Source organism: Camelus bactrianus, chromosome 3 (genome assembly GCF_048773025.1).
Source record: "Camelus bactrianus isolate YW-2024 breed Bactrian camel chromosome 3, ASM4877302v1, whole genome shotgun sequence".
NCBI classification, from domain to species: domain Eukaryota; kingdom Metazoa; phylum Chordata; class Mammalia; order Artiodactyla; family Camelidae; genus Camelus; species Camelus bactrianus.
Genome location: NC_133541.1, coordinates 11,633,609 through 11,661,167, shown reverse-complemented (window position 1 = coordinate 11,661,167; position 27,559 = coordinate 11,633,609). Strand labels below are relative to the sequence as shown.

At 40.4% G+C, this 27,559-nt stretch overlaps 1 protein-coding gene across 1 annotated transcript in view; it reads left to right on the top strand.

Moving 5' to 3' along the window:
- Window positions 1-2,195: 2,195 nt before the first annotated feature.
- Window positions 2,196-27,559, top strand: part of DNAH5 (dynein axonemal heavy chain 5) — a 193,974-nt gene continuing 168,610 nt past the window's right edge. Inside the window, exons 1-11 of the mRNA XM_074353814.1 lie at window positions 2,196-2,315; window positions 10,065-10,199; window positions 13,189-13,273; window positions 15,711-15,871; window positions 17,281-17,502; window positions 19,271-19,408; window positions 20,152-20,328; window positions 21,531-21,644; window positions 22,301-22,408; window positions 24,463-24,585; window positions 25,118-25,333. Coding sequence (XP_074209915.1) covers window positions 2,196-2,315; window positions 10,065-10,199; window positions 13,189-13,273; window positions 15,711-15,871; window positions 17,281-17,502; window positions 19,271-19,408; window positions 20,152-20,328; window positions 21,531-21,644; window positions 22,301-22,408; window positions 24,463-24,585; window positions 25,118-25,333 — 1,599 coding nt within the window. The remainder of the gene's footprint in view (window positions 2,316-10,064; window positions 10,200-13,188; window positions 13,274-15,710; window positions 15,872-17,280; window positions 17,503-19,270; window positions 19,409-20,151; window positions 20,329-21,530; window positions 21,645-22,300; window positions 22,409-24,462; window positions 24,586-25,117; window positions 25,334-27,559) is intronic.

Below are 27,559 nucleotides of genomic sequence, written 5' to 3'. Positions count from 1 at the left end.
TTCCCAAGGTCATCATCTTCCAGCCAAGTGAACTGGTTTGCTTGCAAATACTTACTCATTTTTTAAGACCAAATGCAGTGTCACCTCCTCTGAGAAGCCTCCCTGACAGTTTGAGAAGGGGGCGAGGGCTCCCTTCCCTGGGTCCTCTCAGTGCTTCGCTTCTCTGGCTGCTAGAGCCCTCATCACATCAATGCAGTGAAATGACAGGTGTTTACTTGTGAGTTCCTGGAGGACAGGGATGGTGTTCCTTCTTCTTCTTTTTTTTTTCATTGAAGTCTAGTTGATTTACAATGTTGTCCTAGTTTCTGGTGTACAGCACAGTGTTTCAGTTATACACGTGTATTTTCATATTCTTTTTCATTATAGATTACTACAAGCTATTGAATATATTTCCTTGTGCTGTACAGTAGGACCATATTGTTTATCTATTTCAAACAGCCTTCCCTTAACACAGAGTCAGGTACTAATACACCTCAATTTATGCTTGTGCAATAAATTGAATGAATTAAGACTTTCGCATTTTTTCTGTTCTTTTCTTCACTTTTCTATACTTTACTACCAAGTCTAAAAAATTAAAATAAATGATAACATTTTGAGTATAATTAACGAATTAGATTCCTTCTTGGCATGAGCTGCCTTCTGGGAGTATGGTAAGTTTTGTGGAAGTTTCATTTATATATTTCAGATGCTGGTTCTGTTCACCCCACTGAAGTATGATGTTAACAGAATTACCTTAATAATGTTGCAGTGTATTATGTGAATAATTGCACATTTTCTATCTAGTGGACTGATACGACACTTAATTAAATTATGACTTTGTGACCTAAAATAATCAATGACAATGATTTCAAAATTAACATGCAAACTGTAAATCTCTCTCTATTTACCCTTAGTCTGAGACTGTTACTGGAATGATGCTACTTTATAATTAGGTTATTGTAATATAATATTTGACTTTATTCAGGATTCACATGCAAATAAATAACAGCCAAATAAACCAGAGACTCTGTGGGTTTAGAAAAGTCAAGCCATACTTCCTTGTTGTTACATAATAGACATAAATGCTTTTCAGTGAAGAAACTGGAAATCGTTCTATATATATTCACTTACTCACTTATAAAAATATGGCTCAGATGTGATGTTTGTCTGCTTTCTGCTTTTCTCACAGCTGAAGAATGCTCAGTACCAACTTCCAGTGCAAGTGTACAATGGACATGAATTCCAGACCTATAGATTCTGTTTCTCTTTCCTTCCCTAAGATTAAACTGAAATGTATAATTTTGCTGGTTGACTTTGCTGACCTTCAGAAAAAAAAAAAACACTTGAGAGACTGATGACTGTCCTCTTGACCTAAAATTCACCTAATTGCAAAGCTAGTTTTGAAATGGGGACCTGTTTTCTCCCACTGCTGGAATATATATTGTTCAGCACTTCTCTGTTGATGCCAGGGAGTACTGCTGCTCATCGAATTTCAGATTGCTAGGTTTCTGCAAACAGTGATTATCGGGGGTGGGATGTGGGGTAGGGACTGTGGGGGAGACAGGGCAGCGCCTTCCCCTACTGAGAAGCTCTGCAGGGAGGGGCCAGGGTTCCCCTGGGAGGACGCAGTGGAAGCAAGACAGAAAAGAACCTTTGCTCTCAGATATCTTTTGAAAGCTGAAAGGATGTCAGTGTTGTTATTCTTTGGCAAAATAGCCAAACCGGTTTCAGTATCCTCTGTTAATCAGGCCTGGGCATGTTTGGCCCAGTGAACACAATTCACATGTACAGGTCAAAACAGTTTCCTTGAGCATCAGAAGGTGAATGGCTCTAGGATGTAGCCGGCTTGTTAATGCCTGGGCTGAGCACTCCTGAGCCTGAACAAGTTAATGCCCAACATAGCCACACTGTAGTTACGCCGTAGCTGGACCCCAGGAGAAGGTGGCTCCAGGTGCAAGGGCCACCCACTCCACAAGCACCTGCTGGACGCCTACTGGTGCCAGGCGCTGTGCTCCATCATGTGGCAGGGAGGAGCACTTCCACGCCTCATGGGGTTGAGCTGAAACTTGTTCTTCCTATCAATTTTCACACAACTCTAGTAACGAGAGAAAAAAGGTCGAGAGTTACAGGATCCCGGAATTATGCCCTTGGACTTTCTAAGTTCCTACCTCGTGTGAGAGCCTGGTAGTACTTGTCCGTCATGAACAATTAATAAAATGCATTCCGTTGGAGCAGAGTTCTCTGGGGAGGCTGCCGCTGTAACTGCCGGCGGAAATTTTGAGAAATACCAATGCCAGGGCCGCACTCCCGACAAGAGGAGTCAGAGTTTCTTGGGGGTAGGAGGCAAAGGAATCAGCATTTTAAAGCTCCCAGGTGATTCTAATAAGCAGTTAGCTTTAAGCACTCTGGCTCATTGTGACGAATAAGGGAGGTTTTGGAACTTCACCCCTGGGCCGTATATAATGTGAATGATGACACTGTATGTGTATTTTAACATATGGGTGAAATCCACTTGAATGATACGACACTTGCTGCCAGAAGGGGCTCTTGGGATTCTCCAAGGGAGGTATATCCTGATTTTGGGGTAAAACCACTGTAGAGTTGGGGGTTGGTAGAATATATGGCCATGTGAAGGCCCTCTAAGTCTCCATCGGGTCCAGAAATTCGGTACGGAGAGAATGGACTCTAAGTTACAGTTTGGATGATGGGATGTTGGGGTCGTGGGGCGTTTGTGGTTATGGCAATACCTCTATAGCAGGTTTTGGGTTGGCTTGGGTGAAAAGCCCACATGTAGTGACAGGTAAAGAGGGGTGTTTTATTTGTTTGGAAAGAATGACAGATATTGGAGCTGGTAAATGGGGAGATTGGGGGACCTGAAAAGTCCAGCAAAAATAGACAAGATTCCAGAGCTTACTCTCAAGACGTAAGAAAATTGATGGGACTGGGCTCCGTTTAAGTGCCAGCTCTTTGTGATGGAGGGGGAGCGTGGCTCCTGTTCAGTAAAGGAGGGCTTCACTGCAGCGCCTGCTGTGAGTGGATTAGCCAGCGTGGAGTGTCTTTCGCTTCCAGGAACCACTTTGCTCAAGTGCTCTTAACGTGGGAAGGAGGTACAGCGCTTCCGCTGCAGCCGTGGCCCTTCACCTGCAGAAATGAAATAAAAGGGGAGGAAGAAAAGCTGAGACGCGAAAAGTACAGTGAAGAGTAGAGAGTTGCTGAATTGTGGTTCTTCCAGCCAATTAACGAGCCGGTTTGGGGGGTCCAGGAAGCATCCCAGAGCGGCGTCTCCCAGAGAGGAAATGGGGGCCCTGTGGGTTAGAGTGAAAATGCTGGAAGACAGAAAGGGAGGCTTTTCTTTGTTGGCAGACGTGGAAATTGGGTTAACTCTGTAGAGAGGACTCTTTTGTTTGTAGAAAAGAGTAGGAGAACTGCGCCCCTCGGTTTCTGTAATTCAGCACATTTGAATGGGAGGTAGGCTAAGTGAGGTTAGTTATATTTGCTGTGAGTTGAGGGAGAGCTAATCCATACTAATGGAATTTCGTGCAGTGGTTTGTGCTCGAATCATAACAGCATGGAAGACATAGGAGCTCATTGAGGGAATTCTGCATCTGCAGTCACAGACTCGCATCGAGCTGGGATAATTTGTTCCATCCCTTAATTACCTGCGAATGAGTTGTAAGTGATAAACGTGGTTCATCATCCCCTGATTAGATATCAATGGAGGCTCTACTGAAGTGCCAGGCACTGTTCTGGGCACTGGGGATATTTCACAAATCAACATAGAAACCATCCCTCCCTGTGCAGCAAATGGTCTTGTAGGAATGATGAGAGTCCTTTGATACTGATTTTATTTTACTCCTCAGGAGATAGGAAGGATCAGGTTATCTAGATGGCAGAGAAGTGAGCTAAACCAGCCTGGGCCATTTGGATATCCTTCAAAAAAAAAGGAAAAGAAACCCCGTATTTTACCAATACCCAGGCATTTTAGCCAGGCATACACTTTGAGTAACTTTTGCTTCTGCTCATGGATTTGCCCTGATTCATCCAGAGTGGGGGAGAATGGAAACTGGCTTCAGGTGATCAAACCTATGTCCATGGCCTCTTTAGCACTGTTTCATCCAGAAATTAATTATCTATGGGCTTGAGATTGATATGGAGATCCAAAGTGAAACTGGTCTCAGAAGTATTTGGTGATTTAAAATAAGGAGTTTCAACTGCTATTCTTGGACTCCACATTACTTACAATGATCTCCAGGGGTGATTTAAACCTGTTATACTGTTATACTCTCTTCTTCTCCACTGTGTTTGTTACATTGCTGGGAGCGTACATATACATAGAGAACAAAGCACCCAAATAAAAAAAAAAAAGGAAATAAATTCTTCCAAAAAGATGCAATAGACCACATTAAAACAGGTCCCTTTCTTTCTCAGATTCAGACCTGCAACGAGGCTGATCATGCTACCTAGAGAAACTTTTTTTTTTTTAAACAAAGAAAAAATTTTTTTTTTTGGCTGGAGAACCTATTCCTTGCCCCACATTCTTTGCTGTGCAAAGGCATCATATTAGGACTTGGGGTGAATAGTATGATGTAGATAAAAGTGAAGTTGACTAGTAACCAGTTGGGAAAAGCATGGAACCCAGCCTACCAGGTGCCCAGGCCGGGAGCCTGAGTCCTAAGCACGTTAGGAGGTGAGGATGTGGTGGAGAGTCAGCATTTGCTGAGACATAGGATTGTGGTGGGCGAGCTGGACACAGGGCGTGCCTGCTAGAAGTGGCTGGGCACCAGTTCATCCTGGCACTGAAATACTACAAGTGTAGCTCAGAAAGTGGTGCCAGTTAACTCCAGTCTCCACCCACAACTCCTTCTATAACGCGTGCAGTGTATACAGGGTCTCCTCCCAAGAGAGCCCTAGGTAATCCTCGAGTAGAAATTTACAGATAGGATGTTTGTGGAACATCAGTTTGAATGGATGCAAAATTCTTAGTTGCCAAGGACACCCCATGTCTTGGCCTGACTCTACAGACATGCTAGGGCCTGAAACCCAGCCTTGCCACTTACCAGGGCACTCCCGGGAAAACTGTTAATGGTCTCTAGTCTCGATTTCCTTGTGTGGAAATAGTAATGTCTGCTTCATAGGGCTTTTGTACCCTGATGCCTTCAGGAGGGTTGGGGACAAGGGTGTCCCTGCTCAGCCACAAAGGGGCTCTTAGACCTGACAGCTTGATCCTCCATCCGCTTCTGGTGGCCAGTGACATTAATGGGGTGGGCCTGGATCTCAGACAATGCCGCCAACAGGGCCAGGCTTTCTAAGGATGGAGAGAGTTTAAACATTTGTACAATTAAAAAATCATGATTCAGAAGTTTTTTTCTGTCACTTGAATTTTGATGTCCAGGGTCAAAGTCTTGGTCATGCCATGTTTATTCACATGCTGATCGCCTTACTGTTATCCCAAGAATGCACCTAATTTAATCCTCACAAATACCTTTCAAGTTTGGACTTCTGTCTCTGTTTTGTAGATGATGGTAAGGTCTTTCATGGAGCTGGAGATTGTCAACCTGGAGCTAAAATGAAATGTGTGTAGTTGATGGACAGTTTATGTGCACAAACATGTAGACCTGGGTTTGATTCTACAGGGTTAAAGGCAAAGGTTAGCATATTGAGAACAATTGGATGGATGGGTTTGTCTTGAGAAGTCACAGAGCTTTATTATGAAAGTACGTGGCACTGGGTCTTTGGATTTGTATTTTAAAATCTCAAGTCTCTTGTCTGTATTAACTTTTTTTCCCCCAGATTCTTATATTGCTATTTTTTATTCAAATTTTCTCTTACTTCTTGTGTTAATGTTGATAACCATTCATTTTCTAGAGTTTAAATGTAGGATATAAATTCCTACATTTAGAATTCCTCTTATAAACGTTTAAATATCCACTGTCCACTTTCTTATTCTGATCATTTGTGTGTTTGCTCTTTTTTTCATAATTACATTTGTCAAAGTTTTTTTCCCTTGTTCTTTCCACAATCAGATATCAGTTTCATTGATTTAATTTAGTGTATTGTTGACTTGTTTCAGTGTTTTCTATTGTATTATCTGTATCAATTCTTTCTGATTTCTTTTTTTTTTTCGTATTAACTTTTGAACCAACGAGAAGGAGACCAAATGCTAGAGAAGAGACAGAGCCTAGCTGTCACCTAGTCCAACACTTTGATTTTGAGGTTGCAGCAACCGGAGCCTGGAGAGGTTCAATGACAGCTGCAAGGTCTTGCAATCAGTGGCAGTGCTGGGACTGGACCCCACTCTTACACCAGGGCTCGTCTGTGTACGTGACATTGCTTCGCCTTGAAAGGAGCACTTGTGTCTTGTGAGGTAGCACATTAGTCCGTCTTTCATTCCAAGGTAGCAGTCATATCCCTTGTCACCAAAGTGCAGAAATGTTTTAAATGTTGTTCGAGATTTCCTTGGACGTTGAATAGAATTTTGGCCATCCCCCCCCCCCCCCGGTTGGTGCTTGTTCATGCAACACAAAATAATTTTAATGTGATTCTTAAAAAAAAAAATCCCATAATTGGCCTCTTGCCTTCGTCATTCCACACTGCTCTCCAAGTGTCTTAGATGTTTCACAGGCCAAGAGGACACGCCACCGCCAACTGGTCATCTGACCGTTTGTTGCTGTAGTTCCCTGGCAGCCAGAAAGCTGCAGGTTTAAGTTTAGAGACTGACAGTGTACTGATCTGATCACTAAACATTTGTTTGACGTTATTGACTTTTTGTGGTAATAAAAAAAAAAGTCCCTCATTGTTCCAGGATACCTTAGTATCGGGCAGTGAAAGTTGAGATTATAAACACTGTGGTCTTCCACACGGAATGGGCTTTCCTTCATGTTACATATCATTAGGAGATGGAATAATCAGTTTCTGTAAGAATGTATTTGATGATTAACATGCTTTTAAATAGAGCTCTGAAAATAGTTACTTTAAAGACACCTTGATAATTTGCTTTGTATATATAAAATTGCTTTGGACTTTTTTTTCCCCCCTGTTATATGTAAGTAAAAATAAAATGATTAGTTTTCTATTTTAAAGGCCAATCTCTCCTCTCCTTCACTATGAATATATAGTTTTTTCCTTTGGAATCTTATAAAGTCAGGACATAGATCAATGTGTTGCCATGGCAGAATTTTAGAGAAGTTTCTATATCCTTTGGAAGCCTTAGTTGGTTTACATCCTGACTTTCTGGTACTCTGGTTTTTGAATTTCTTTTTGGCTACCCAGCGTTTGCCATCTTGCTGATGTGTTGCTGGATTCTTGACTCCCCTGGTAACCTGCTGTGTCTTCAAGCTGCTGAAGACATTTAGTACAAACTCAGAAAGATCATTTTGAGAAAAGCATCTTATTCCTCCCTGCCAACAATGTGGACAATAGTCAAAGAATAGGACATTTCCCTGGTTTTAGTACATTTGAAAAGAGGTTTAAATTTACTTTTATTTGATGTTTATGGGACATATACTTTGTATTAGGACCTGTGTTAGTTCCTTTTTAAGGAGATGGCAAGAAGATAGGTAGATTGTTTATTTTTTAAAAAATCTTAACGTCTCCCTGCACCTCCCCTTTAAATTCTTCTCTCAAGAAGTCCCTTCAGGCTTGGAAAAACAAATACAAATAGCATAGGTCTAGCAATGGCCTTTCAGTCACTCTGAAAACTTCTTCCTCTTTACTCTTTCTTAAATCTTTTGTATCTTGAAAAAATTCTCCGTTGACTCTAAATTCCCCTCTGTCTACTAGTACTACATCTCTGTCCTTTAGAGTCAAGTTTCTGGAAAGAATAGTTTATATTCAGTTGTCTTTATGTTTCTTTTTTCCCAATCATTCTTTTCTCAAGTCTATATCCATTTGCTTTCTGTCCAACCAATGAAATTATTCTAACAAGTATCACTCTGTTATCTACTGCTCCGTAACAAACTGTACCAGAACTTAGCAGCTTAATTATCTATTACCAGCTTTCTAATATCTATTATCTATTTGTTTAGCTTTCAGTTATCTATTAACAGTTATCTATTATCTCTCTTGAGTCTGTGAGTGGCTGGGCTCAGCTGGGTGTTTCTTCTGTTTCACGTGGCATTGGCTGGGTTGCAGTCATCTGTAGGCTTGTTAGGTTGGAATGTCCAAGATGGTTTGCAAGTTGGTGCTGGGGTGTCAGCTAGGAGATCAGTTGGGGCTGGTGGCCAGGATGCCTTGATTTTTTTCCCCATGTGGTCTCCCCCTGTGGTTTGGAATTCCCATAGCATGGTGGCTGGGTTCCTTAGGGAGAATTCCCAACTGCAAAGGCAGAAGCTGGAGGTCTCTTAAGGACTAGCCTAGGAAGTTTTACAGTCTCACTTCTTCCCACATTCTTTGGGTAAAAACTGGTCCCAGTCCCAGTTAAATTCAAGAGGAGGGAAAATAGTCTATCTCTTGGTAGGTTGGTGGCACAGTCACATTGTAGAAGAGCTGAGGTGTGCTCCTGCCATCTTGTAAACGCAATTACAAGTAAGATCTAGCCCGTAATATCTATTTTTTTTGGTATTTTTCCCTTTATAGTACATCACAGACTTCTTTTTAGTTTAATACAGACTGTTGCAACTTGTGTAACAGCTGCAGAATATTCAACAATATGGATGTGCCTTAATTATTCAACCATATTACCCTTGGTGGATGTTCAACTTCCAATTCATTTTTTGAATTAAATGCATTATCTTTAATGCTAACCAGTAGCTCCTGCTGGGAAGAGGAAAGGTAGTCCCTCTGGATCCCATCTTGTACTTAACAAACAGCTATTAAACCCCAAGTATGTAGAGCACTATAGAGGTAAACACTACCAAGTGACCTCAAAAAAACTCACAGCCGAGTTGGCAGAATGTGAACAGAAAATGGGACTATGACAGGATGGCATTATGGTTGCTACAGGGGCATCAGATTTATGCAGGGGCATTAATGTGGCTTCAGAGAAGAAGCAAAAGGGAGGATTCCCCTTTAGCACAGGGCTGAGGAGGGGTATACATCCAGGAAAACTTTCAGGAAGAGGTGGCTTGAGCCTAGAGCTGAGGGAGAACTGGCCACACTCCCTGGGGTAGCGGCATTTCTGCACATGCAAAGGCCAAGAGACATAAGAAAGCATGGCAGTTCTAGTAACCACAAGGCAGCCAGGATGGCTGAACTAAAAAGAACTAGAAAGGCATAATAGGAAATGAGAAAGAAGTCAGATCATAAAATATCTTACGGGCCTCGTTAGAAAGTACAAACATTATCTAAAGTCCATGGAGAGTCACTGAAGAGTTTCAAATCAGGAGAGATGTTGTCTGTGGTGCATCAAAAAAATCAGTCATTCTGCCAACAGTGTAGAAGGGGGTTTGGCGTGATGCCAGCCTGGAGGCAGGTGGACTGTGGTGGCATTCCCAGGGCCTGGGAATGTGGACCTGGGGTCCAAGGGGAAAATGCATGAAAACATTTTATAGCAAAATATAAATAGAAATGTATATATACGTTTGCAGTTGATTGTGTGAGCAGAGTGCATACGGACTGATTTGCTTCAAACTGCCAACCTTGGTTACATTGAATTGCTTTATTATTGTAATTAGTAGTCAACAGGTTAAAAGTAAGCAATGGGATTCAGAAATCAATTTCAAGACCAGATATGAACCTGTAGACAAAACAATAAACATAGGAGAGAATGTAGAAGAATATGTATTACTTTGGTGGTCTAGCGAATGTTTACAAAAATGGAAATTTTTTTGGTGTTTGTTGAATACTTTTGTATGCATAAAAACAAGTCTGTAAAGATTTAGAACAAAATGTTAATAGTAATACTGTCTGGCTGGTAGATGATTTTTATTTTTCTTTTGGCTTCCCTGTGTTATATAATTTCAAAACAATTGAGCACATCTTACTTTCATAATAGAAATAACATTATTTCTTAAAATAGAGGATAGTACATAAAAACTGGTACCATTAAGCTATTTTCTGACTACCCAAGACTTGAAAAAGCAACAATAGTATGAAATGATTACAAAATGAATCCATTTGAGAACAGCATGTTTATTCCTTTCTCGTAGCAAAGACTGAAGGAGGAGAAGGAAGCCAAGCGGGCTCGTTTGGATGGTCGACATGACTACGTATTTGGGATTGTAGCTTCCTGCGTGGACCTGAACAAAGCTGAAGTGGAGGATGCCCTTCTTGAGGGGACTCAGGTGCGGTCCATTTGAGTTCTCGCTCACTTGGTGGTAGAGGGCACACAGGGTCTACGACACTGTCCTGTGGCAGGATCTGTGCTGGGTCTTAGAGGAGGGTGTCTGTTTCGGCATGGACAGGACTCCATCCTGACTTAGTACAGGTGGTGGCAGAGTGAGTTGAGGGATCTCCAACTCTCCATGTTGAATGAGGGACGTAAAATTGTTATTTGAGTTCCCTTTTTCTGATGGCGATGTCTGCATCTCTCTACACCCAGTGGAGCTGGGCTCAGGTGCCATTTTGGAACCTGAGGTTTGAGAACCGAATCTCTTCTTTGCTGCTTATTTATCTTTTTTTCAGTTTATCCTGTTCTAACCCAGGAGATTGAATTGTGCTGTAGTTTTCTGGCTTTGACTTTGACTTGGCAGCTGAATCTGGTTTCTTCTGTTCCTGAACGTGACTTCCATTTTCTGCCACGATTTCCCAACAAAAGCCTGGGATGTGATTTGGGTGGTGATTTGACCTTGGATGGGGAAGACCAAACAGGGGAAGATACAGTTTCTTGGGCACTGAGAAAGTCATTCCAGGGGGTCTCTAATGTTTTCTGAAATTTTTTTTTTAACTTATTAGGCATTAAAAAAGAAAGAAAGAAAGGGAAGCAAGGAAGAAGCCGTTTTTGTTGGCAGGGATGCCACGTTGTTGACAGTGCTTTTCAGTGATAGGCTTGTAAACGTTTAACAATCGGCTTTGGGCAAGAGGGTGGAGGGAGGCACTCGTTTGAGCATTTGCTGAGTCTGTGGTGTAATATTCCCAACATGGCTGATTCCAAACTACCAACATGATGTCACTAAGCACTGAGTTGGGAAGAGTTGTGTCAATTGGCTGGCTGAGGCTGGCTGAGGCTGGCTGAGCCTGCCCGAGCCAACTCCAGGCCTCTGCTGGCCTTGTCCCTTCCTGCTGTGTCAGTTGGGGAGAGTTAATTGGAGTCAGTAGAAGAATCAAGGGTGGATAACACTAAAATAGTTGAACTATAGAGTGAGTCAATTAGGAGTTGAGGAAATGTCCTTTTCTTCTTTCTCCTCCTCCTTGTAGCTAACATTTACTAGATATTTACCATGTGTCAGTCTTGTTCTGATTTTCATCTATTATCCCATTTAATTTTCGTAACACCAGGAAGTAGATAATATTATCCCTCCAAATTGGAGGCATGGAAAGAGACAAGTTCACATAGCTGGTACAGTCTTGGGGAGATCATTCCAGAGGTGAAATGCTTAACTCTACCCTACGTCCCAGTTTAGACATCTGGGTTTGAGATAACGCAGGTGGAATAACTGAATAAAGGTTCTGCACTATAGGAATCCCAAGTCCAACTCTGTGCCCTATTCAGTGAGCCTGAGGGCCTAGAGGGGCAGGAGCTTTCATACCGCCCGTGATGGAAGCACCTCCCTCATCACATTCTTAGCTTGAAAGTTAATGAGTACATTCTACTCATCTGTGTGGCATCCATAATCAAGGAAATGTACCAAAGAAAACAGGGTGACTTGCTTTTATTTATGAATGATGGTTTTATCTATAACATGATAGAAATTGAAGGTGATCTTATGTTTTACACTTAAATTTTCAGGCTAAATTTTATCCTTTAAAATTTTTTTGTTTTAAATTGCCATAAAATGCACGTAAAATTTATCACCTTAGTCATTTCTTAATTGTACCGTTCAGTAATGTTAAGTACATTCACATTATTGTGCAACCAATCTACAACACTCTTTTGATCTTGCAAAACTGAAACTGTATCCTTTAAACCACAACTCCCCATTCTCCGCTTTCTCCAGCCTCTGTCAGTCACCATTCTACTTTCTGTCTCTATCAATTTGGCTACTTTAGATACATCATAAACATGTAATTATGCAGTATTTGCTTTTTTGTGGCTGGCTTATTTCACTTCTCAAGATGTCTTCAATGTTCATCAATGTTATAACATGTGTCAGTGTGTCAAAAATGTTTTGAGGCTGAATAATATTTCATCATATGTATATCCTACATTTTATTTATTTATCCATCAATCAGTGAATAGCTGGGCTGCTTCCACCTTTTGGCTACTCTAAATGGTGCTGCTTTGAACATGGATGCCCAAATACCTCTTCACCATCCTGCTTTCAGTTTTTTTGGGTATATACCTAGATGCAGAATGGCTGGATCATATAATAATTCTACTTTTAATTTTTTGAGGAACTGCCACACTGTTTCCCCCAGCAGCCGCACTGTTTCACATTCCCACTGACAGTGCACAGGAGTTCCAGTTTCCCAACATTTATTGTCTTTTGGTTTATTGACAGTAGCCATCCCAACGGCTATGTAGGTTTTATCATTTTTTCTTCCCATTTGAGTTCAGAATTTTGCTATTGACTGTTTTAAAGAATCGCTTCTATTGGTAGCAGGCCGGATGGCAGACCTCTGCACGTACCGTGAACCCCATGGGTGGGACCAAGTTGCTTTAGGATGGAGTGCTCCGTAGTCATAGGTGTTACCTCTGCACGTACAGTGAACCCCATGGGTGGGACCAAGTTGCTTTAGGATGGAGTTCTCTGTAGTCATACATGCTCTCGTCATGGCAGTTTAATATTACTTATCTGCAGTGTGTTAGACTGGATTTTGAAAGGTTTGTTCTCGCTTTCTGATCTGCAGTTGGGTGAAAATGAAATACTCGTCTGTATTTATACCTGTCTTTAGCAGTTGAACACTTTAGGAAATTAGCAAACATGGAGGGACAATCTCTTTTCAAATGTGTGTATGTAGCAAATATTTTTATGATTAATCAAATTACTTCTTTGAATTGAATCTTTACTAAAATTAAGTAAGATGTTTATTCTTTCATGATTTTCGTGTTAAAAAATATGACCCCTTCTACATGGTTTGCGTGAGTGGCAGTCCTATCTGAATAAGAAAGAAGACAATCAGTGCTGATTTAAATGTGGTTTCTAATTCACCCTGGCCCTTTTGTGCCCCCAGATTGAAAGAATTGACCAGCTTTTTGCTGTTGGAGGTCTCCGCCACCTCATGTTTTACTATCAGGATGTGGAGGTGGCAGAAACAGGTATGCAAACATAATGTGACGTAACCCAGACACGTGTTCTTGGATTTATCCACGCATGACGTGACGCAGAAGGCACTGTGAGAACTGGCCGCTTCTACCTGGGAGGTGGGGCAGGTGGGAGTAGTAAGGTGTGGTGGGTGAGGCCCAGTGGAACGGGTTCTGTTTTCATCTCAAGCAAAGGGCAGATAATGGTGGGTATTTAGCCTGATTGGTCTAACTTTATTTGGGCTATTTTGTTTTCCTTTTCAGGCTGTGCTGTAATTGGAGATAATAAAATAATGTATGTTTTGAGCCTTCCTTTTCTTATGTGTTCGTTCATTCTATGCAGTTATGTTCTGGAACTTCTTTTGGGCAGCTGTTTCTTCTCTATTTCTTTTTAACATAGAAAGTGTTGGCAGTAAGCATAACAGGAATTTTCCAGTTAAATATCACATCATGTTTATTTTCTACTGACTGTGATTCAAATGAATAATATTGAATGACAAGTTTAGTCATTTTCATTTAAGGGAAACTTGCAAATCTTTATGCGGATTCAACTGGCATATACCATTCTACTTTTATGTGAATTAATATAATTTTAAAGCCAAACTAGGGACATAAACAGATATGTTGTGATTATATTAAAATATCATGTGCAGTCCTTTTATGCCCTTTCTGAAGAAAGGGAAAATAGTTATTGCCCTTGGCGTAGAGAATGACCATGCTTTTTTGTTTGAAAATGGAGGAAATCATGCATGCTTACTCAAAGTGACTGGCATTTTCCCCAAATTATCCATTTGATATTTTGTGGTCAGAAAGGGCATTACATTTTGAGTGAAAAATCAAAACAAGACAGAAATTTTCAGTTCTATCCCAGATTGCAAAACATAAGGTCAGGTGAATGTTACCTTCACTCATGAACTGTGCACCGGGGGAAGCTGGCCTTTAGGTGTAAATCTTACATCGAATAAGAAGGGTTTGTGGGGTGTAAACACACACGCAAGCTTGTTTTTGTTTCCTTCTCTTTCTCTAAACCTTCTCAGTAGGAGTAGCTTTTTTTCTAACCTTGGATTGAAATTACGACAATCCCATGACTTTTCTGGACGCTCTTAGATAGGAAAAGTTCCTATGGTTGCTTATAGTTACAAACATCATCCAATTCAGAACTAAAAATACACAATTTGTCAAAACTAGTTGATCTAAAGTTAAATCTTCTCCAATCTTGGTCCTTCCTCTTCCTTGCATCCCCCACTCGCTGGCAGCAGAGGCCTCGGAAATTCGACATTTTCGGTGGGAGAGGGGCCCATGGTTCTCCTTTTCTCCCTCAACTTACCCTTCAGCCCCTTGCTCCCATCATGTTAACCCCAGTTTCTGACGGTGTCGGGCTTGAAGCAGGGCAGAGACAAGGGGTAAGAGATGGCAGCAGAGCTTTTCCTTGACTGGCACCTGCCATGAGCTGGCTGACCTGGATTCTCTGGGCCTGGCTCAGATGAGAGGACTGAGGCACAGAAAGATTAAGTAACTCACTCAGGTCACGTGGCTAGGAAGTGCAGCATGAGATGGAAGTCCGGGGTGTCTGCCTGTAGAGCCCACATCACTCATCACTGCCGTCCTGCCTCCATTCTCTCCTGCCTCTAGGACCAGCAAGACCACAACAGCAGGAGTGGAGGTGCTGGAGTTCTGTAGTCAGAACTGTCTTTTTGGCGGGAGGGTATAGCTCAAGCGGTAGAGCTTATGCTTAGCATGCATGAGGTCCTGGGTTCAATCCCCAGTACCTCCTCTAAAAATAAATAAAAAACCTAATTGCCTTCCCCTGCCAAAAAAATAATAATACAAAAAAAAAAAAAAAAAAAAAGAAGAAGAACTGGTTTTTGATCTCGGCTCTGTTGGCTGTGACTTGGGGCCGGGTCACAGCTGCCTTCAGGGTTGTAGGGAGTTTGAGTAATGCAGACATGGTACCAAGCACAGGGCCTGGCACACGACACATGCTGGTAGATCCTGTCTCCTCCCTCACCCTTTCTCACTGCCCCCATGAATGATGACTTTGTAGCTCTAGCAAGAATCTGCTCTGGACCAAACTCTTATTCCTGCTCCTTCCATTCCTGTTTTTTCCTAGAACAATAATTTTGAAATGAACCTGTGATCTGGAATCAAGCAGATCCTTTTATTTATTATTCTTTATTTATTTTTTATTGACATACAATTGACTTGCAATATTATGTTAGTTTCAGGTGTACAACATGGTGAGTTGATACTTTTTACATCACAAAATGATCACCATGAAAACGCAGACCTTTTTAGATCCCTTCAGGGCTCAGGTTAGAGGTTGTCCAGGTGGTGGAGTTTCTAGGGCACATGGAAAAGTCAACATGACAGTGTTTAACAAGGAAACTTAATTCGAAGAGGTGACCACATGGACTGTAAACAGTTTGTAAAACAAATTCTTTTGCATTTGTAGGACAACTCGGCTCTCCAGGAGGAGCCAATCCTATTTCTGGAAAGGTGAAAAAACCTAAGGTGTTTGTGACCGAGGGAAAAGATGTTGCTCTTACTGGGGTTTGTGTGTTCTTCATCCGAACCAACCCTTCCAGAGCCATCACCCCTGAGAACATCCACCAGGTAAGAGGCAGCAGCAGTCCTTCATCCTGAATTACCCCAAATCACACAGTCTACCAAAAAATCCCTCCCTATGGAGACAACCATTCTCTTCATTAAATATTTAAAACTGCTTTCGAAGAAGTGTGTTACAAGCACTTAAACAGCTAAGAGGACATTTCCTTGAAATCTGTTAAAAGGACTTAATATCCAATTTATTGACAATTTTATATAGCATTGTGTGTGTCTGTAAAACAGTGAGGTCTTTCCTTTTAAAAAGAATTCCCGCATATGTAATTTACTTAATGGTAAATTTCATACATTTAAAATAAGATCTATTAAAGTGGATATAGCCTTGAACAACACAGGTTTGAACTGCACGGGTCCATTTATACATGGGTTTTTTTTTTTTTTTTAATAATAAATACTGCAGTACTATATGCTTCGTGGTTGGTTGAATCTGAGGAAGCGGGACCAGAGGTAAGGAACTGTAGATATGGATAGCCAACTTTAAGTTACACTCGGATTTTCTGACTGGGCGGAGGGTGGGAGGCCATAACCCCTGTGTTGCTCAAGGTCAACTCTGTAATTTTATTTTTTCTGCAAAATAAAGTGCATGTGGACAAGTCTTCTCTGCCCTCAATGGGTGTGTTACCTGCTTGGAGCAAATAAACTGGTAAACGTCCTTGTGTTCTGTTTATTTCATGCTTTTATTTCGATGATTGTAATTTAGAATAGTATAAAGCTTATGTCTTAACTAAATATCAAAATAATTTACTGAATTGAAAGACTGAATATACACACAGACAAGGGTCAGACCATCTACAGATAGAACTTTGATGCACAACCTTCAGCAACCTGCCCAGGAAATCAACCTCCTTACCTGCAATAAACAACATAGGTAGCCAGCCTGCTGTGTTAGCCAGGTAGGAAGCCAGCTGGGAAATGAAACAATAACTCTGTATCAGTTGGTCAGAATGCCCAGGACTTGATTCATGACTGCCAGCCTCCTTCATTTTTGTCCATACTTTCAACAACTTTATTGGGACCAACCAGAGAAAGCCAAATCTTCACCATTAACCCATCACATAGGATGCCCTGCTTCTCGTTAGCCTGCCTCCAGCTTCCCCAGGCCAACAGCCTCCCATCAGGGCACCTCGGTGCCTCCCTTTTCTCCACTAGGAAGCTTTCCCACTCCTCTCGCTGCCTTTGAGTCTCTGCCGAAATGCAGGTGATGGTGGCCGACTCCCTTGCTATTGCAAGGAATAGAGTCTTGCTCTGAATAAACAACCTTTGCTTTGCTTCTCATGCGGTTGGTCTTCATTTACGCCCACAGGACATATAGTTAATGAACGTCATGCAGAAATGACTCAGGAGTTACGCTGCAGTTGAGGATCATTTTTATAGTAAATGTTCTCCCAATCGTTTTCCAGGAGGTGAGCTTCAATGTGTTAGACACCGCAGATGGGGGCCTGCTTAACAGCGTGAGACGTTTGCTGTCCGACATCTTCATTCCTGCTCTCAGAGCCACGAGCCACGGCTGGGGCGAGCTCGAGGGGCTTCCGGAAGCAGCCAGTATTCGCCAGGAGTTCCTGGGCTCTCTGGAAGGCTTTGTGAACGTCCTGTCGGGTGCTCAGGAGAGTTTGAAGGAGAAGGTATGAATAAAGATGTTGCTTCAAAAATTATTGGACAGTGAACAGATCAACATATAAGTGGGTCGTGCTTCTCTCAGATGGTCTTGATTCCACTGCCTTGCAAATCTTGGAAAAAATCTGTGAGCGTTTTTATTGGCCCCTCAACATGTGGTGCTCACTAGATTTAAATTCCTATAGTTTGGAGTGATGAATGAGTTTGGGGCTCCGTAGAAATGTTGGCTGGGATGGAGGGATTTGCTCTGCCATGTCAGGGGCTGGGCTGCAAAGAGAAGAGTGTGAAGTGCTTGTGGTGTTGCTCTGCAGCCTGGAGGGAAAGGAACCTGGAGCCAGTGTGTGTGTGTGTGTGTGTGTGTGTGCACGTGGGTGGGTGGGTGGGGAGGGGGAAGGAAATCCTGAAGAGGTGGAGAAGAACTGACATCTGGAGAGAGTGGGTCAGGACCTGTGGTCCAGCCAGTGACCAAAAGGGCCTTTAAGAATAACTTTGGCATTTGTGGGGTTTAGCTTCCATAGACTTTGTGCCGTCTACAGTAAGCCTGTGTTAGTGATTGCTTGGGGTAGAGGATGGTGGGTGCAAAACCATGATAGATGACCACCTAGATCAGGCATGAGTGGGAGAGAAAGGGTGGATTCCATGAGACCAATGATGATGTAACACTCATTGCTCTCCAGGGAATACTGAGAGCTTTTGGGACCTGTTGGGATATTGGGAGGGAGGAAGGTACTATGCTTTCTAAAGGATGTAGAATGGGGAAGTTGAGTGAATTTTATCCAGAAAGGGGCAGAATGATTCTAGCTAACCTCTGAGATACATACATATATATATATATATATATCTATACACACACACACACACACACATACATACATACATATATATATATATATAGCGATCATGCAGGCCATACTAAATGCAGGTTGAACCAACTTAAATAGTTATTTGACTGAAAAAAGCAGTGCTTTCATGTGGTTCCACTTCATACTGTGGTAGAGGTATTAAAAAAAGGTCCAGTGTGGAGGAGGGCCTGAGATCTGAATTTAGAGATTCACAGGGCCAGGTGCACCTGTACCAGAAGGAAAATGTTCTTATCGAATGTCGAAGTCCTTGTGGGTTGTGTGTGTTTAAAAATATACTAGGTTTCTTTGTCACATCAAAATCCAATGCATATCCTTTCCTACGCCTCTCTTCCCTTCATTCTGGAAATGAATCTGTGTTTCTGCCATTGCACTTGCTGACTATAAGGATTTGGGAGGTAAGGACATGAGAGTTTTTCCTCTGGTTAGTTTCAAAAAAGAACGCGATAGATTAGAACTTACCCCTCCCTTAAATCAGTTCTTTTGAAGCCCCCCACTTTCTTTGGCTTCGTGAGTTGACTCTTCAATTTCCCAAGTTCCGTATTAATCCCCAAATTCCGTGATGTTAGATCTCTCTCTCTCTCTCTCTCCCTTTCTAGTTTACTGTTTTTATTTTTTGACCCAAAATTTGACATCAGAGCCAATCATTTCTAGCTGTGTGCTCAGGGTCTGGGGAGGTTCGGGCAGCTCAGGGTCTGGGGAGGTTCGGGCAGCTCAGGGTCTGGGGAGGTTCGGGCAGCATGTCAGGTCCTTCATGCATCTTCCTCAGGGAGCAGGGTAGGTTAGATTAGAGGATCCCCTAAGATCCTTCTCAGCCTGTCAATCAGCCCAAAGTGTGTGTGCGTGTGTGTGCGTGTGCATGCGTGCGTGCATGTGTTAAAATAGCATCATCTTATTTAACTTTCATTTTAATTAGGTGAACCTTCAAAAGTGTGACATATTGGAACTGAAAACCTTAAAGGAACCGATCGACTACCTGACTCTGGCTAATAACCCTGAGACTTTGGAAAGAATAGAAGGCTGTATGAGAGTATGGATCAAGCAGGCAGAACAGGTAAGTTTCAGCAACCAAGCACCAGAAACTAGCTGTCTTAACACCAACTAGTTCAGATGCCACATTACTGAGCCAGCCAGTGGAAGAAGGTATATCACATCCTGTTCCTATTTGTCTCCGTATTTTACCACAAGTCCCTAAAAAGGGGAAAGGGTCAATGCAATTTTAATTCATAGGCATTAGTTAAGAAGAGATAATAAGAATTCTAGGAGATGAAAATAAATGACTTTATATTCTTATATAACAGAAGACTGTCCTTGACTGATTATTTTCTCAAAGTATAAGTTACTTTGGAGAGAATCTCTGCAGAAGTACAAGGAGCTTTCGGTTTCAGTGTGTCCTCCAAAACAAAGCTTAAGACTTAACCTTTAAAAAAATATTTTCAGAAAAGTCCCAAGTGAGAGTGGACATTACATCAGTAAGTAAGCACAGTGGAAATTGACCAACTGAAGGCATGGGGGCTCCAAGGCTGTAAGTGAATAGCCAAGGAAACTTGCTTAGGTCAGGCCTTTCAAAAGTTCGTTAAAGCTCCTTAAACAGGTTGTTTTCAGTTAGAATGTTGAAATTTAAAAAGTGGATACATGTTAGGTTAGTAAAAGCCTGTCATGCGAAGCATGCAAATGAATACAAATATATCCTGGTTCAGATAGCATCATTTACTTATTTCCTTTTGTCCTTCTTATGTATCACTTCCGTATCTCCAACCCTGCTCCTTGGTTCATGATTCTCCTGTGCCTTTACAGGTTCTTGCTGAAAACAACCAGCTGCGGAAGGAAGCGGATGACCTTGGGCCGCGAGCAGAATTGGAGCACTGGAAAAAAAGACTATCTAAATTTAACTACCTTTTGGATCAATTGAAGAGCCCAGATGTGAAGGCTGTGTTGGCAGTGCTTGCTGCCGCCAAGTCGAAACTTCTGAAGGTTGCTTTTTGCTTTGTGAAGTAGGGATGAAAATTCTCTATGCAGAACCCGTAGGGTAATTAGGAACAGAAAAATGTTACTCTGCCTTTATGAAAAAAACTTTAAGATTGGATAATATTGCCCTTTTATAATTTTGGATGCTATGGAAATAGACTTTTTAAAATTTATTTAGTTTTGTGGTGTGTTTTTTAAAAATTATATTATTTATTTCATTTTGGCAGAGGGGGAGGTAATAAGGTTCATTTATTTTTAGAGAAGGTACTGGGGATTGAACCCAGGACCTTGTGAATGCTAGGCATGCGCTCCATCATGGAAATAGCCTTTGAATGAAAGGTATTCGTTGGCTGGTGTGTAAGTATGTATATATGTTATTAGAGGGCATTGCAAGTCATTAAGATGTAACATAATGACATGACTGTATATATATTATGAATTCAGACCAACAAGGAGTAGTAATAATGAACTTACCTTATTTTTTTTAAACACTAGTATATTTCCTTTTTTAATTCTTATTTTTTATTGAAGTATAGTTGATTTAAAATGTTAGTTTCATGTGTACAGCAAAGCAATTGAGTTATACATTAGTGTATTTGTTCTCTATCCAGTGTAACAAACTACTCCAAAACTTAGCAACCTGAAACAACAAACATTTATTATCTCAAGGTCTGTGGGCCAGGAAGAGATTTGGGTGCAGCTTAGCTGGGAGCATCTGACTCAGAATCTCTCCTGAGATTGCAGGGAGGGTGTTGACTCATCTGAAGGTCAGACTGGGGAGGATCTGCTTCCAAGTTGCTCATGTGGTTGTTGTAGGATTCAGTTCCTTGCTGGCTGCCCAGAGGTTTCTTTCAGTTCTTTACTATAGAAAATACGGGAATGAGGTGCCATTTGGATCCAGCAGCCAGTGGAGGAGAGGAGGTACAGGTTTAAATGGAGGAGTTGCCTCTTGATGCTCTGTCTTAGCAATTCAATAGATTTCATAAGAGATGACCTGGAAGAGATACGGTCAAAAATTTAGCCAAAATTAAAACATTGCTCTTCAGTGTGGTCATGCCCTTCACCACTCTGGATTCAGTTTCATGTGAGATGGACAGGACAGACTGAGAGTCTGACCCCCAGGGCTTGTGATGACGTTTAGCAGCTGTTGTATTGAATGTTTCTGTATCAATAATTGCATTAACATTGCTTTGCTGTCTTGTGCTTAGACTTGGCGGGAGATGGATATTCGAATTACTGATGCAGCTAATGAAGCAAAGGACAACGTCAAATATTTGTACACGCTTGAGAAGTGCTGCGACCCCTTGTACAGTAGTGACCCTGTGAGTTAGAGATTTCTATCCCCTTGGTCTACTGATGACCCTTTTACACTAGCTGACTTGAGTGTGGAGTTTTTGGTTTGTAAATATTATAGTCTGTTGGGAAAATCTTAGAAACATCTGTTCATTCTCAAGAGAGTTTATGTGTGTGTGTGTGTGTGTGCACACACATCTATTTCTATGTATTTATGTATCTATCAATCTATCATCTATTTATCTATCTAAGATGGATACGCAACGTTATATTTTAAAAACATTTATTGCACAGTCCATTTTCCATTAAATATTGCAATTGACATTCTGGACTAAACTCAAACAACTGTGGAAAGAGTCATCAGCTGTTTTTTTTTTTTTTTTTCAATCATGTAACTCTAGGGAGTGCCCGTTTTTATTTATTACTGTTAACACAGCCTCCTTGCTATTAATAGAAAGTTAGTGTTTCTTGCATTGAAACAAAGCTTACTTGTCTATGACTAAAGGGTAAAAATAAAATTACCTCTAAATATATTATATTTATGTAAAATGTTAGATAATATTTTAAAATTTAAATAAAAATCTTTTGCCTAAACTTTATCCTAATGCAGATGGAATGATCAGCCTATCAGAATTTTGCTGAATTTGATACCTATTTTCCTGAAAACTTCTGTGCTGTCTTCCAGATATCCATGACTGATGCTATTCCTACACTTATAAATGCAATTAAAATGATCTACAGTATCTCTCATTACTATAACACCTCTGAGAAGATCACGTCTCTGTTTGTAAAGGTAAGTGCATAACATTATATTTCTTTGCTAATGGTTAATTTTTTGACAGTTAGAAATTACCAAATTGGCACAGTCCAATGTCTATGTACCCCACAATTTTTAAAAAAGCTGAATCTCTCAAAAGAGCCAAAAGTAAGTGTATATAGGAGGCTGATTCTAGCAAATCATGAAACAAACACTATTTCCCAAAGTAATTATTATAATAAATATTGTATTATTTATATAATAAAAATGAAAAAAAGATTTTTTTTTGGAATTTCTTTCCCTGTGTTATTTAGCACATTATTTATTCCTACTGGGTAAATTTTAATTAAGAAAAGCTATTTAACTGGCTATCTTCAGTTTCATATTTTATGTGCCACAGATCCAAATTTATTTGATGCCACAGTTGTTTACTTGGTGTTATTAGAACAGTAATCATGGTAATAAAAGCCACTTGCAACGTTCCAGTAATCCATAAAGCAATTATAATGATTCTGCCAAAAAGCATAATGCTGTTTAAACCTCATGTCCTAACTTGTAAGTGTTTATTGGTGAGCACGTTGCCTTTCCCATTTTGAACAGTCTCTAAGAAGAAGATGGCTTTTTCATTACCAAGGTGAAAATTTTGAATGTTGTCTTCAAATAGAGGCATTTTCAGCTCTTCAGGACTTGTGTTGTAAACACTGATGCAGTGGGAGGCATGATTCTTCCTGGGAATAGGGACATCTAGCTTGGAGAACTTGACGGAAACTTCCTTTTGCTCTCATATTCAGGTAGAAAGGAGGACAATCCGCTGGACCCTTTCCCACCTTTTTCACACTTTAACATTACGTTAGGGTCATGAGGGTTATTCTCTGACTAGAAGCCTCAAAAGTCAATTTGTGTTATTATTCCAGGTTTCACGCATGTTATTGGCAAGTCTTATTTTAGGAGAAAATTGTGAAAACACTATTTATCTCATTTTCAAAAACCTTTCTTTATGGAAAAATTGAAGCAGGTACAAAAGGAAACAGAACTGTATACTGAACCCCCATGTACACATCACCCAGATTCATTCGCTATCAACACGTGGCCAATCTTGTTTCACTTAACCTTTGTGCCGCAAGTCCCAGACATTGTGTCGTTCCATACGTACAGCACAGGCATCTAATTTTCCTTTTAATTTACAAACAAAATGACCAAAAAAATTCCGAAGATTTTTTTTTAAAGTTTGAAGGCATAAATAAAATGTTAGGGGTCACATATGTTATCTTCACCCTTTTGTCTATTGCCTTCTCCTTTTGACGTTTCTGCTGTCGATCACGGTGTCATGAAATGATCTGGGTAGTTCATGGCACTTGGAAACTGTTGAGTTGGATGTGAGAGCAGGCTGAAGGAGACCGGGGAGGCTCTCAACAGCTTTTAGGTAGAGAAGGGAGTCCCCTCTCTTGGTTGGTTAAGACATTCATTATGCATAAACACATTCATCTGAATGATTGATTTTCCATAGTGCTTCTAACTCTGTGATTTTACAAATGATTTTGATGCTATACGTGTAGAATTAAAAAAAAATTGAACAAATAGAGGCAGGGGTAGAAGGGTGGTTACCAGAGGCTGAGGAGTGTTGAGAAATGGGGAGATGTTGTCAAGGGCTACAAACTTTCAGTTGTAAGATGACTAAGTTCTAGGGATCTAGTTTTCTGCATGGTGACTGTGGTTAATACTGCACTATATCCCTGAAAGAGATAAGAGAACGGATCTTAAGGTTTTCCCCACACACTCACACAAAATGGTAATCATGCGAGGTGATGGACGCGTTAGCACTCGGTTGTGCTAATCATTTCACCTCGTGTGTGTATACCAAGCATCGTGCTGTACATCTTAAAGATACACACATTGTGTCAATTATACTTCAATAAAGCTGGAAAAAATGGGCTACTGCTTAATTATAGATGTGGTGGACAAAAGTAAATCCAAAGTTCAGGTTCACAGATGGTTCACTCTGAGAGGTGGAAGAGGTCAGGACCCTCTAGCCCAATTTATGATCGATGGCTGCTTAACGTACTTGACATCATTTGTTTGGGAAATTCCAGGTGACCAATCAGATGATAGCCGCATGTAAAGCGTATATCACTAACAATGGAACTGCTTCGATCTGGAGCCAGCCACAGGACGTCGTTGTGGAGAAAATATTGTCTGCAATTAAACTTAAGCAGGTAACGGCCAGCTTAATGATGTCTTTGGATAATGTTGTATTAGTTTCATATTGTTTTCACCACTGCGTCTTAAATCATATAGCTGATCGTGTTGGTTGTTGCTAAAAAGAGCAGCAGTTCTTTACTGTTAAGAAAAATTGAATGTTAATAAATCTGCCCCCAAATTTAATCACTTACTCTACCCTTTTTGGGGGCCTACTGTGTCCTGACGCCACACGAAATACTAGAGGTACAAGGATGAGGTGGTTGTCCTTAAGCTTCTCATAGACGCACAGGGAAATAGACAGTTCGGCTTATACCGAGACGCAGGTGGAAAGGCTGCATCCTTGAATTGCATCATGAGCAATTCGGAGCTTGCCAGGTTGGAGGCTGGGAAGAGATGCTGTCCCATGCTGATGAATGAGTAGTGACAAAGGCATGAAACTGAAGGGATTCACAATTCCACCCTAAATTTGCCGTCACCTTCACATTAGAGAATAAGGTTGATATCTTTGTTATGTTCCCATTCTTATATTTTGGTCTTTACTTTAAGGAATACCAGCACTGCTTTCACAAGACAAAACAAAAGCTTAAACAAGATCCAAATGAAAAACAATTTGAATTTAGTGAGATGTATATTTTTGGAAAATTTGAAACTTTCCATAGACGTCTTGCCAAGATAATGGACATCTTTACAACCTTCAAGACGTATTCAGTTCTGCAAGATTCTAGAATTGAAGGCCTAGAAGATATGGTGACTAAATATCAGGTACTGTACCTCAAAACTAAATTTGCTACCCTTTTCCACAAATAAACCTTTAATATTTTATGCAAATAGCTATAGCTATAATGCTTCCAGCAATCAGTCTCTAATGTAAAAGATAAGCTCATGGCCCTTAAACAATAAAGAAGTTAAATTCATTTGAGAATTGTGTAATGGTGCTAATATATTCTTTTCAGGTATGTGATTAAGAGAATGACTTTCCAATAGTCTAAAATTAATCATCATTAGTTAAAGCATTTTCATTAGTAGCACAAGAAAAATGTTTCAATATAACATATTATTTTATTTATTCATGCAAGAATTATTTAATCAAGCATAAACTGTGTCAGGCTCTAGTTGACACTGAGTTCTGAGTAGTATCTGACTATCTTTGCATTTAAGCGTTTTATATGGACCCATGTTAAAAATATAATAGTGACTGAATTTTATTTTAGCTTTGCCATTCCTAATTATTTTGATTTTTGACAGCTTTATCTTGTAAAGGTATGTGCATAACTAATACTGTATTTTAAAGAGGGTACAATGATCTAATAATGTTTTGAAGATTTTTGAAAAACAATTTATAAACAAGATGTGGTTTAAACTCTTAATGTGGGTATAATCAGTTTTTTCTTGTTTGGGAACAGTGACACTAAAACTTAAATTTTTTTTATACTTGAATTTGAAAAGGACTATATAATTTACTGTCACACATTAATTTTTTTTCCTACTCTAACAGTTTAAGTCAATATAAGAAATCCTTTTCCTTTCCTGAGTATATCAGGTTTGGAGAGAGAAAAAGAAAAAACCTTTTTTATATAGCAGAAAATATTTTAGGTGAGCTGTGTGTAATCTGCAATGTGGGTTAACAATACTTTGAAACTGACAGTTTTGCAAGACAAAGATGGAATATGTCCATTTATTTTTCAGTATGGAATCTAATTACTTATTTTTTTTAATGAAAAAATAACTTTGGAGTATATTTCAAAGTTTATTTTTGAGGGAGAAATTGAACTGTACATCTAAATGCAGATAAAGACTGTTCTAACCTGATAAAAATACTGGGAAGAAAAATTGCTTTCCAAATCTAAAGTGAAATACTGATTAAAATGGATGTACCAGAAAGTAGTGAGATAAAATGCAGATGGTGCATGAAAGTGTAAGGTGAGATTTTCTTGTATTTGAACCAATGTAAAAAGCCCAAAATGGTGACCATGGATATGAAACTTAGGACCCTTGTGTGGCTGCCAGGGCCCCATCCCCTGCTCCAGCCTCCTCACCTGCTCCTCCTCTCCTCATTCCATGTTCTCCAGGTACAGAACAGGCCACCTGAATCCACCTTGGGGCTTTTTATCTGGAAAGTTCTGCCTCTGGACCATCACCTGGTTGTTTCCTCTGTGGCCTCCAGATCTTGATTTAAATGACCTTCTCAGTTATGTTTTCCTGAATCTCTGTTTCACCTCCATCCCTCTATGTCATGTTACTTATGTTATCACTTATGTCTGAAATTATCCTGCCCATTTACTTGTGACTTCTGTAGATTCTGATCCCTTCTCCCCAGCCGAGGATGTAAGTTCCAGAATAAAGTTTCTTTGTTCCATTCATTCCTGTATCTCCAGAATTTACTGGCATATGATAGGTGTGCAATAAATTTGTCAGGTAAATGGTTCAATAGATTGAGTTTGATCAGTTGGTTTAAAGGTCATGGTTAATCAGTTTATTTACTTAACTTAATGCTCTTAAACGACCATTAAATTCCATTATAGAGCAGAATTTTCCAAGGGCTCCACATCTTTTAAAATGCCACTTTGAAATGTAGAAATAGACCTAACTTTGTGGTTATACAGCATGAAAGAGGAGGCTGTTTTAAATAGTCAGCTTGATTCAAGAAGTTATGCATCTTAGACACTTTCGTCTATTGAGGGATTTGAACTGATGTTTAAATGGAAATGACTTTGAAGAGGAGTTAGTGGAAGGAGGCCCAACATTCTTCATAAAAATTAAATGCCTGTGTCAACAGTGTGGGCACCCAGGTTTGAGAAAGGCTTAGGACCTGGTGAAGAATGATCACAGAGCATCATAGCTCATTATTCAGAGCAAACAAAACTTCAGATAATAGTATTTTCAAGAAGATGCGTTACCCAATCTGTACTGTTATAGTCACAGACTGTGGCTTTGCAGGGCAGGAGGAAGCAATTAATTCTAGAGATTCTTTAAATGGTAGATTGTGGT